General features: G+C 38.0%; 1 protein-coding gene across 1 annotated transcript; it reads right to left on the minus strand.

Annotated features, from left to right (window-relative positions):
• Positions 1-2,133: 2,133 nt before the first annotated feature.
• On the minus strand, positions 2,134-4,087 carry LOC112589118 (gastrulation defective protein 1 homolog). Its single transcript, XM_025301210.1, has one exon. The coding sequence runs from the start codon at positions 3,932-3,934 to the stop codon at positions 2,186-2,188; it is 1,749 nt and encodes a 582-aa protein (XP_025156995.1). The 5' UTR covers positions 3,935-4,087; the 3' UTR covers positions 2,134-2,185.
• Positions 4,088-12,589: the final 8,502 nt, after the last annotated feature.

Consider the following 12,589-nt stretch of genomic DNA (forward strand, 5'->3'; position numbering starts at 1 on the left):
CCGCGACATTATTCTTCAAACTATCAGCAGATATTTCCGGAGAAATGCGTAACGAGATTCTTGACGTCTGAGGTTCTACATCACGAGTATTGATTACTCGAGACTGGTTATTCTGGTCTCTACTTTTTGGCAAACTAACATCACTATTATCAACGAAAGCATCTTCAAAAGCATTCGTTTCTTTATTCTTTTGCAGCTGTGTTAATAATTTAGATTTATTTTTTACAACTTTATCGACATCTTCGTTCTCATAACTATTTTGCATTGCCTCATTAATATTGGATGCAGAATATCTCTTGATCATTGAACATTGTGCTTTTGATAAACTTCTCCGAGAAATTGATGAATGTAAATCATCAGTATGGCTTTTATTTGAATTTTTACTTTTTGCAGTTGGATGTTTTACAAATTCATGCAATGATTCATTATTGTCGAAAATATGTGTTTCCTCTGTTAACTTATTCTGAAAGATATTACTTGTCTCTCTAGACATTTTTCTTCTTGAAATCTTTACTCTTTGTTTCAAAGGAATATCATCTATTGAATCTTCGCTATCTTTCTTTCCTTCTTGTAACTTCCTTGATGTAATTTTTCTATGGACAAGATTGTCCAAACTTCTTTGTGTCAAAGGAATATTATCTAGTCTTAAATCTTCGTCATCTTCCTTTCCTTCTTCTAACTTCTTTGATGAGATTTTTTTACGGTGAGGATTGTTCAAACCATCGGATGTATGAGTCTCTTTATCTAATCCTTGCAATAAAGTATTTTCTTCTGTAGTATTTAGTGCACTTAAGAAATTGTTATTTCTGCTCTTTCTATTTGCTAATTTCAAAGGAGCTTTCCTCTTTTTTATATAAGCTGTTTTCTCAGACTCAGATGTTGTCTCCAAAATGTTAGTTTTCACAATATCTGTCACAATATTAAAACAAAAAAATATGTATACATATACAAAATATCTAAAAATTCAAAGTACATTCTTTATGTGTTCATGCTATATAAATTTACTTCTATTTAATTTTGATCATACTTGCACTCATATTTCCTGTTATGTTGGTTGAATCAGCAATTGTCATGTCAGAAAGATTCAAAGCTATATTCCTTGATTTAATATTGCTATTATTCTTCGATTTGTTAAATACTTCCCACCAAGGACTTTGGTTTTCATCTTCTGTAGAAAGAAGAAATTTGAGCATATGCAAAATATATTTATAATCAAGATATTTTACAAGTTAAATATATTCATAAATATCATAAAAAAGAAACTATTCTCAGTTCTAAAACTATTCTATTTTTCATACAATCTTTTCAAATTTCTTCACAGAGAATCCTGAAGACTTACTGAAATTTCTTTAGGTTTCATCACTTAATTATCAAGGAAAGTATACACAAAGTTACAAAAATTAAAACATCTTAGATTTAGTCATGTGACATTTTTTTCACGTAGGTAGACAGCTTATACATGAAACAAAATAATGAGGAAATAATGTTTACCTTTGCTCACATTGCTCGAGTTGCTCGTATCCTGATCGAGAATAGCAGATGTAGGAAATAAAGAACTTTTAGAACTATTTGTTTGTATCAACTCAGACATGTTTAATGTAATTTGACTTATACGTAAGTTGATAAAGTAACTTCTCGAGAATCGATGTTATTCTTATTTATAACTGAAAATAACTTAAAAATGCTTGCTCTCAATAATTTCGATGGAACACTTATCCAATTCGCTCACTTTTATACTACGTATAATTCATAAGATATATTTCTTATGACGGTTGTTTAGATAGAGATAGAAGTAGAGAGGTTGGCTTTATATAACAAATTTCTAGAAGGGTTTCCTGCAGAGACAAGATGATACTAACGACCATTGGCGTTACAGGCGCTACAGAACTTCTTTATTTAATAACCTACTGTCGGTAAATCTTGTGTCAAATCAGTATCGACTGTACAAAAATTATTTATAAAATTAATACTTTATTGTACACTTAAGGTGGTTTAGGTATTTATATTTGCAAAATATACTTTTTTACAGGAGCTATTTGAATATCATATAATTTTACTGCACCGAATGCAAAAAAATTAATATTACATTTATTGTAACAAAATTACTTTAAGTAATAATATACATTAAATATATATTAAATAATAAAACATAAGTTAAAGTGGTCTGTACAAAATAAATATAAGTTCATTGTTTCTGTCTTTTGTTGCTCAGGCCGCCGTCCTGATCATCAGTTTGAAAGATAGTCCTTGGTTGCGTCCTCTTGTATGCTGGTGCGATCCAATATGGCTTCTCTTCTGCTATCTTAGCATACTTAAGAATAGCTTCTCTAGGATCTTGATCATCCTCTATTCTCTTGCTTAGGCCAAGATTTCGGATAACATAGGAACTGAGTGTTCCTCCTGATGATGCTACTCTACCACCTTGACCAGAAGTAATAGGCAGATCAGGACGTCTTGATTTAACGGGATCCAATCTGTCTTTCTCCATTTGCTTACGAACTGACTTGGGTCTGTCCTGACGAAATAGAGGAAGCGCGTGAGGTGTTATAATTTGCTGCGTAGACATTATTTCAATATGTTTCTGCTTGGTATGTGTTTTAACAACACACAGCTTGGCGCCTCTCATGCTCTTTTTAGGATCGTAGTACACCTTTACAATACCATTGCCACAGCCAACAAATACTTGATTTAATTTTGGATGCCACAGAGTCTTGATCACATGTGAATTCGTTACAGAGATCTGATTGACTACATCAAATGTTGTGCTATTGTAAAACAACATCTTGCCATTCTGTGCACCTTTATTCAAGGACTGTCCTGTAACCACCATCGTGTCATCTGGACTAAACATACAGTCAGTTGTGTTGTAACGTGAGAACAAATCTTTTGCCACAAAGATTGGTGATTTGAACATCCGCAAGTCCCATAATTTTAAAGTGTCGTCGCAAGCTCTACTAGCCAGCATCTGTTTGGTGTAGGAAAAACTCAGGCTTGATATCTCAGTGTGCTGTGTGTGTGCACCACGTGAAACCAAAGAAGGAGTCACAAAATTTTTTCGCTGATCCCACATTTGAATTGAACCATCTATGCATCCACATGCAATCACAGTACCATCTCGACTATATGTACAAGTGGTCGGTACAGTCTTTACACCATTCTGTGCCCTGCATCTTATCAAACTCTTATGACAGCGTGGACTGTTCAGAACCCATATCCGACATGTACTATCCTGAGAGCAAGTGAGATACTGTTCTTTCGAGAATGGATGCCAACTGCCACTGTTCAGACTGGCAGTATGACCTTTGGTACGCGACATGTCTATAAGATACTGATCACCTTTTACTGTCTCACACTTTTCGAAACCATCCCGGTCCAGAACCTTGGCCTGTGCTGCTCCCGATACCACTAATATCATGTCGCCTGTGGTTGAATACTGTAGGCATTTAATAGGATGATTTTCACATGGTTGCAAGGTTCTGAAACTCCTCATGGACGAGTCCATACCTGCAAAGTCCCAGAAACATACATCGTAGTCAACGGATCCTGAGGCTAATCGAGCGCCAGAGGGATCCGCGGCGATGGCAGTAACAGCTTTTGTGCCATGCGTCATTATCACTTCGTGAGTGCATGGTATTTTGTTAGGCGATTCATCGTCGGACGATTCTTCATCCTCATCGTCTTCGCTATCGTTTCTTTTCTCTTCCTCACTTGTGTCTGAAGTTTTCGTCCTTGAATCGGGAGACAGCGAAAGTGGTATCGGTGGACCGATCAGGTCATTTTCGTCGTCATTCTCTTTGCTCTCATCCTTTTTGGATTCCGCAGTTTCGTCTGCAGGTTTCTCTTGTTGGAGAGCTGCTGCTTTGTTGTTCTCGAGAGTTTGTCTAATATTCTGCATCATCTCCTGAATATCAAAAACTCTCGCCTTTTTCGACATCGTAACTGTGTCCAACCTTGCACAATCGTGTTCTCAAGCGTTTTGATCAGCGTTGCTACACAACTATTCTTTTTCGCTGCACTGCTGCACTGATGCAATAAGTAGAGTGAGACGAAGGCCGCGTTCCGTTTCACGCATATGCGTGAATATGCGCGTTTATATATAGTTCATGTTACGTATACTGTAGAAGATGCGCGCATATTGCGTGAAACGGAACGCAGTCATATATATATTTGTTTTAAGGCTCGTCTACAATAGCTGTAACAGTAAAGGCTCGTCTACAATAGCTGTAAGAGCAGAGAGTAACCTGAGAGCGGCCAATACGACATTTTCTGCGACACCGACTTTCCGCACTGGGAAAGGACGCCATCTGCATCCATTTTGAGAGGGGAACTACGATAGTACATCCACTTTCAGGTCTCGGTGGTTAAAATCTGCATATGGTGGAAGTCCATGCTACATCCACTTTCAGGCGGTTTATGTCCGTGCTGCAATGACAGTTGCCATCTCTATTCCAGACTATGGCCGTGGTCTAAAAAGAGCGGGGGAGAGGGGGAAGGAGCAGAAAAAAATAAAAGTACTATTAAATGTTAAATCTTCGAATATATATTGCCGTATCAAAGCTCTTCTATAATAAACAATTTGACATGTATGGAGACGCATGATGTATCGTTGCCCGCGTCCCGTTCACTTCGTCTTGTTTTTTAATTCAGCATCCCGCCGCTCCGGACATTCGCTCGTGGCACTGACAGTGGCCGTCGGTGAGCATTCGATCCTCTCGGAGGAGCACATGTTAATTAACGCGACGAGACTCCAATTATAAATATCCCGCGAGTCGACGAAATATTTGAACTTTTAAAAAAAGCATCAAAGAAAATCACGTTGATGTTGTTATGGTGAAATCTCACCCTGGTATATATTTTTTTATTTTCGAAATAAAAAATGTCAAACGAATGCAATTAAATGTTATTTATTATCATTGAATATTAGATGAAAAGTAGAAGACTTATTGTCCGCAGCGGATAATCTAACATTTAATAAGAACGAGACAAAATTCGCATGTCAATAGAGACGGTTTAAATTCGGCGTAATATGATTCTTGGGACAGACGTAAAGTATTACGAAGTTTGAAGCGAATCTCTCACAGGCATGCTTTGAAAATACGAGTTGTTTTCATTTTCAGCTAACGGACGACGCAGGCATCAACACTGATCGGCAAAGTGGGGGGTAACCGTGCCTTCCCGATTGTTTGTTTTCATACGCTTATACATGACTCCGTGATTGCGGAAAGGACATTGCGCCTCGGGCCGACGAACGACGCGCATACCGCGACGCAGAGTACGAGTGTCGGTAGTCGTATCGGTTAATACGCGTTTCTTTGTCCGAATCTTACTTGCGCGAGTGTTAGAGCTAGAGTCAGTGTCGTCGCCAGTGCTACGATGGAGTATCCGGGGGTGCTGCGACGGAGTAACCAGAAGGAGGAGTCGGATCGAGAAGTCAGGATGCAGAGGACTTGGGAGCGCGCCGAGAGACGTGGACAGCGATACATCATATATGGTATTCGAGGTATCTCGAGTCATTATTATTACTCAAGATTTTTCTGATTTTAACGGACCTTATTCGAAGTAAGACATACCCGAGTCGAAATTAGATCAGCATTCATAGTTTATCATCTGAAAAATAGTTTGAAATTTGATTATTCGTTAAACTAATTTCACGTAACATGAGTTCTACTTTTCTTTTCTCATAAAATATGGAATGTCTATTCAAGCAAGGTTGCTAAGGCAAGCTAAGGTTTATGAATACAAATTTGTAATTATGTTCTCAATGAAAAATTGCACATAATTTAAAAAACTATGAATAATGATCTTAGAATCTGATATAAATTTTACAAGTATTGATTTTTATTCGCCTAATAATGCTCAGATTGCTGTTTCCCTTTAGAATCTGCTAGAATGTCCGTTTCTCATTCTTGTTTATCTTTCTTATTGTACCGAATTAGAATTAAAATCTCTATTAGTGAAACAGCATTATTAGACATAACCGTTGTCTTTTTGCAGCTTCAGCTCTTTTGAGAGCTACAATTCTCATCATTCTCATTAGAAAAAGAAAAAAAAAAAGAGAAGAAAAAGAAAAAAGAACTTTAAGAATGATGAGAATAAAAAGTGTTTTTCATCTCCCATTTCCTCTAATTCTTATATGATTATTTAATCCTTATATATTTATCTCACGCGCAGTTCTAACAAAGACAGTTCTATTTACGTGTTTATCTTTGTTCTCTTTCTTGGCGCTGTTAAGCAAATATATAATCAATATCAACAAAAATTGCTCATTTAAATTAAGAATATAAGGATTAAGTACATATACATTATCGAGATAAACGAGTATTAAACTGCGGAATACGTCGCTGTTGAAGACTCATCATGGGCGAGACTGCGAGAGTAGCCAGATGTAACGTTCAGGTAAGACAAAGCTTGTTCACTATTGCGCATCTAGATATTCTGGCAATGATTTTTCAAATTGGATGCAATTTGCAGGATCAATGTAGAATTAATATTTCGACTCGGGAAAGACTCGGGAATGAGAACGAATTGTCATTGGCACTTGGACAATCTTCTGACACTGATTTATGGTATTGATCGATATTCGATTTTCAGTACTGATTTACTCTTTCATTCCTCTACAAGAAAACAGAAAATTAATACGAATCGTTCATTTAATCCGCGTTAATTTGATGAGATAAATTACTTAATTGAATCCGGTCTTCGGATTTTCGGTACTGATTTATTCTACTTCATTTCTTTATAAGACGAAAGAAAAATTGAATACGAGAATCGTTCGATTAACAGAATTAATTTGTTAAGTAAATTAAAGGGGTAAGTACCCTGAAAAATAAGAACAAATTGTCATTGCACTGGACAATTCTCTGACACTGATTTACGGTATTAATCGATATTCGATTTTCGGTACTGATTTACTCTTTCATTTCTCTATAAGAAAACAGAAAATTAATACGAATCGTTCATTTATCCGCGTTAATTTGATGGAAAAATTACGTATTGATCGGTCTTCGGTTTTCGGTACTGATTTATTCTCTCATTTCTTTATAAGAGAAGAAAAATTGATACGGATCGTCGTTTAACAGAGTTAATTTGTTAAGTAAATTAAAGGGGTAAGTACCTGAAAAATAAGAACAAATTGTCATTGCACTTGGACAATTCTCTGACACTGATTTACGGTATTAATCGATATTCGATTTTCGGTACTGATTTACTCTTTCATTTCTCTATAAGAAAACAGAAAATTAATACGAATCGTTCATTTATCGCGTTAATTTGATGGAAAAATTACGTATTGATCGGTCTTCGGTTTTCGGTACTGATTTATACTCTCATTTCTTTATAAGAAAAGAAAAATTGATACGGATCGTGCGTTTAACACAGTTAATTTGTTAAGTAAATTAAAGGGGTAAGTACCTGAAAAATAAGAACAAATTGTCATTGCACTTGGACAATTCTCTGACACTGATTTACGGTATTAATCGATATTCGATTTTCGGTACTGATTTACTCTTTCATTTCTCTATAAGAAAACAGAAAATTAATACGAATCGTTCATTTATCCGCGTTAATTTGATGGAAAAATTACGTATTGATCGGTCTTCGGTTTTCGGTACTGATTTATACTCTCATTTCTTTATAAGAAAAGAAAAATTGATACGGATCGTGCGTTTAACACAGTTAATTTGTTAAGTAAATTAAAGGGGTAAGTACCTGAAAAATAAGAACAAATTGTCATTGCACTTGGACAATTCTCTGACACTGATTTACGGTATTAATCGATATTCGGTTTTCGGTACTGATTTACTCTTTCATTTCTCTATAAGAAAACAGAAAATTAATACGAATCGTTCATTTATCCGCGTTAATTTGATGGAAAAATTACGTATTGATCGGTCTTCGGTTTTCGGTACTGATTTATACTCTCATTTCTTTATAAGAAAAGAAAAATTGATACGGATCGTTCGTTAACAGAGTTAATTTGTTAAGTAAATTAAAGGGGTAAGTACCTGAAAAATAAGAACAAATTGTCATTGCACTTGGACAATTCTCTGACACTGATTTACGGTATTAATCGATATTCGATTTTCGGTACTGATTTACTCTTTCATTTCTCTATAAGAAAACAGAAAATTAATACGAATCGTTCATTTATCCGCGTTAATTTGATGGAAAAATTACGTATTGATCGGTCTTCGGTTTTCGGTACTGATTTATTCTCTCATTTCTTTATAAGAAAAGAAAAATTGATACGGACCGTTCGTTAGCAGAGTTAATTTGTTGATTAAATTAGAGGGGTAAGTACGTGAAAAATAAGAACAAATTGTCATTGCACTTAAACAATTTTCTGACACTGATTTATGGTATTAATCAATATTCAATTTTCGATACTGTTTTACTCTTTCATTTCTGTATAAGAAAAGAAAAAATTGATACGAATCGTTCATTTATCCGCGTTAATTTGCTGAATAAATTAAATATTGATCGTGGACGGGTCGTTCGTTTATGGGATGGGGGGAGAGGGAGAGGGATGGGGATAGGTGGTAGAAAGGCTGCTAGGAGGGTGGAGGGAGAGGGGGATGAGAGAGGTGAAGGAAAGGAGGGGCGAGAGGGAGGACGAAGAGGATTAAAAGGATGAGAGAGAGAGAGAGCGAGGGAGAAACTGTGAAGGAATGTAATGAATGGAGGAAAGCGAAAATCGGCGTTAGGATATAAGAATTATAGGAGTAACAGCGGCATAGAAATATAGATATATACATATGTATAAGAATAGATGACAAGCGAACAATTAATTATAAGAGATAAGCGAGCGAGTAGATATAAGATATTTGTAAAGTAGTTATAAGGAGGGGCAGGGGATGGGAGTGTGTGTGTGTGTGTGTGGTGTGTGTGTGTGTGCAAGAGGATAGGGGCGAGCGTAATAGGAAGTAAGGAGAAATTGTATTGGAATTTGTAACCCCGCCAGGGGAATCAACAAAGTATACATACAATTAAATATTGATCGGTCTTCAATTTTCGGTACTGATTTATTCTTTCATTTCTTTATAAGAGAAGAAAAATTGATACTAATCATACGTTTATTCAAGTTAATTTGTTGGAACGGAAAAAGTTGGAAAAATTTAACCTTCGATATCTCCTAAACGGCTAGAGATACAGGCCTGTTTCTTGCACCAAAATATAGTCCTCTCAAAACCCTACATTTTCCCGTAAATTACGACTTTCAACTACCAGTAGAAGCAGAGATATCAACGGTAAAAGGTTGGAAAATTTAACCTTCGATATCTCCTAAACGGCTAGAGATACAGGCCTGTCTGGCACCAAATAAAGTCCTCTCAAAACCCTACATTTTGCGAAATGACGACTCTCTACTCCCAGTAGAAGCGGAGATATCAACGGAGAAAGGTGGAAAACTTTAACCTTCGATATCTTAAACGGTTAGAGATACAGGCTTCGGCACCAAATTAAAGCCTTTCAAAACCCTACATTTTGGACTACATGGACGACTCTCTACTCCCAGTAGAAGCGGAGATATCGACGGAGAAAGGTTGGAAAACTTTAACCTTCGATATCTCCTAAACGGTTAGAGATACAGGCTTCGGACAGGTACCAAATTAAAGCCCTTTCAAAACCCTACATTTTGGACTACATGGACGACCTCTACTCCCAGTAGGAGAAGACGGAGAATATCGACGGAGAAAGGTTGGAAAACTTTAACCTTCGATATCTCCTAAACGGTTAGAGATACAGGCTTCGGACAGGTACCAAATTAAAGCCCTTTCAAAACCCTACATTTTGGACTACATGGACGACCTCTACTCCCAGTAGAAGCGGAGATATCGACGGATGAAGGCTGGATATCGACGGAGAAAGGTTGGAAAACTTTAACCTTCGATATCTCCTAAACGGTTAGAGATACAGGCTTCGGACAGGTACCAAATTAAAGCCCTTTCAAAACCCTACATTTTGGACTACATGGACGACTCTCTACTCCCAGTAGAAGCGGAGATATCGACGGAGAAAGGTTGGAAAACTTTAACCTTCGATATCTCCTAAACGGTTAGAGATACAGGCTTCGGACAGGTACCAAATTAAAGCCCTTTCAAAACCCTACATTTTGGACTACATGGACGACCTCTACTCCCAGTAGAAGCGGAGATATCGACGGATGAAGCTGGATATCGACGGAGAAAGGTGAAAACTTTAACCTTCGATATCTCCTAAACGGTTAGAGATACAGGCTTCGGACAGGTACCAAATTAAAGCCCTTTCAAAACCCTACATTTTGGACTACATGGACGACCTCTACTCCCAAGAAGGAAAGACGGAAGGATATCGACGGAGAAAGGTTGGAAAACTTTAACCTTCGATATCTCCTAAACGGTTAGAGATACAGGCTTCGGACAGGTACCAAATTAAAGCCCTTTCAAAACCCTACATTTTGGACTACAATGACGACCCTCTACTCCCAATAGAAGCGGAGATATCGACGGATGAAGGCTGGATATCGACGGAGAAAGGTTAGAAAACTTTAACCTTCGATATCTCCTAAACGGTTAGAGATACAGGCTTCGGACAGGTACCAAATTAAAGCCCTTTCAAAACCCTACATTTTGGACTACAATGACGACCCTCTACTCCCAATAGAAGCGGAGATATCGACGGATGAAGGCTGGATATCGACGGAGAAAGGTTAGAAAACTTTAACCTTCGATATCTCCTAAACGGTTAGAGATACAGGCTTCGGACAGGTACCAAATTAAAGCCCTTTCAAAACCCTACATTTTGGACTACAATGACGACCCTCTACTCCCAATAGAAGCGGAGATATCGACGGATGAAGGCTGGATATCGACGGAGAAAGGTTAGAAAACTTTAACCTTCGATATCTCCTAAACGGTTAGAGATACAGGCTTCGGACAGGTACCAAATTAAAGCCCTTTCAAAACCCTACATTTTGGACTACAATGACGACCCTCTACTCCCAATAGAAGCGGAGATATCGACGGATGAAGGCTGGATATCGACGGAGAAAGGTTAGAAAACTTTAACCTTCGATATCTCCTAAACGGTTAGAGATACAGGCTTCGGACAGGTACCAAATTAAAGCCCTTTCAAAACCCTACATTTTGGACTACAATGACGACCCTCTACTCCCAATAGAAGCGGAGATATCGACGGATGAAGGCTGGATATCGACGGAGAAAGGTTAGAAAACTTTAACCTTCGATATCTCCTAAACGGTTAGAGATACAGGCTTCGGACAGGTACCAAATTAAAGCCCTTTCAAAACCCTACATTTTGGACTACAATGACGACCCTCTACTCCCAATAGAAGCGGAGATATCGACGGATGAAGGCTGGATATCGACGGAGAAAGGTTAGAAAACTTTAACCTTCGATATCTCCTAAACGGTTAGAGATACAGGCTTCGGACAGGTACCAAATTAAAGCCCTTTCAAAACCCTACATTTTGGACTACAATGACGACCCTCTACTCCCAATAGAAGCGGAGATATCGACGGATGAAGGCTGGATATCGACGGAGAAAGGTTAGAAAACTTTAACCTTCGATATCTCCTAAACGGTTAGAGATACAGGCTTCGGACAGGTACCAAATTAAAGCCCTTTCAAAACCCTACATTTTGGACTACAATGACGACCCTCTACTCCCAATAGAAGCGGAGATATCGACGGATGAAGGCTGGATATCGACGGAGAAAGGTTAGAAAACTTTAACCTTCGATATCTCCTAAACGGTTAGAGATACAGGCTTCGGACAGGTACCAAATTAAAGCCCTTTCAAAACCCTACATTTTGGACTACAATGACGACCCTCTACTCCCAATAGAAGCGGAGATATCGACGGATGAAGGCTGGATATCGACGGAGAAAGGTTAGAAAACTTTAACCTTCGATATCTCCTAAACGGTTAGAGATACAGGCTTCGGACAGGTACCAAATTAAAGCCCTTTCAAAACCCTACATTTTGGACTACAATGACGACCCTCTACTCCCAATAGAAGCGGAGATATCGACGGATGAAGGCTGGATATCGACGGAGAAAGGTTAGAAAACTTTAACCTTCGATATCTCCTAAACGGTTAGAGATACAGGCTTCGGACAGGTACCAAATTAAAGCCCTTTCAAAACCCTACATTTTGGACTACAATGACGACCCTCTACTCCCAATAGAAGCGGAGATATCGACGGATGAAGGCTGGATATCGACGGAGAAAGGTTAGAAAACTTTAACCTTCGATATCTCCTAAACGGTTAGAGATACAGGCTTCGGACAGGTACCAAATTAAAGCCCTTTCAAAACCCTACATTTTGGACTACAATGACGACCCTCTACTCCCAATAGAAGCGGAGATATCGACGGATGAAGGCTGGATATCGACGGAGAAAGGTTAGAAAACTTTAACCTTCGATATCTCCTAAACGGTTAGAGATACAGGCTTCGGACAGGTACCAAATTAAAGCCCTTTCAAAACCCTACATTTTGGACTACAATGACGACCCTCTACTCCCAATAGAAGCGGAGATATCGACGGATGAAGGCTGGATATCGACGGAGAAAGGTTAGAAAACTTTA

Source organism: Harpegnathos saltator, unplaced genomic scaffold (assembly GCF_003227715.2).
Source record: "Harpegnathos saltator strain DR-91 unplaced genomic scaffold, Hsal_v8.6 scaffold404, whole genome shotgun sequence".
Classification (NCBI taxonomy): domain Eukaryota; kingdom Metazoa; phylum Arthropoda; class Insecta; order Hymenoptera; family Formicidae; genus Harpegnathos; species Harpegnathos saltator.

What these genes read in the sequence shown, in the direction of transcription:
- LOC112589118 (XM_025301210.1), bottom strand. Translation starts at nt 3,934, where the DNA reads ATGTCGAAAAAGGCGAGAGTTTTTGATATTCAGGAGATGATGCAGAAT.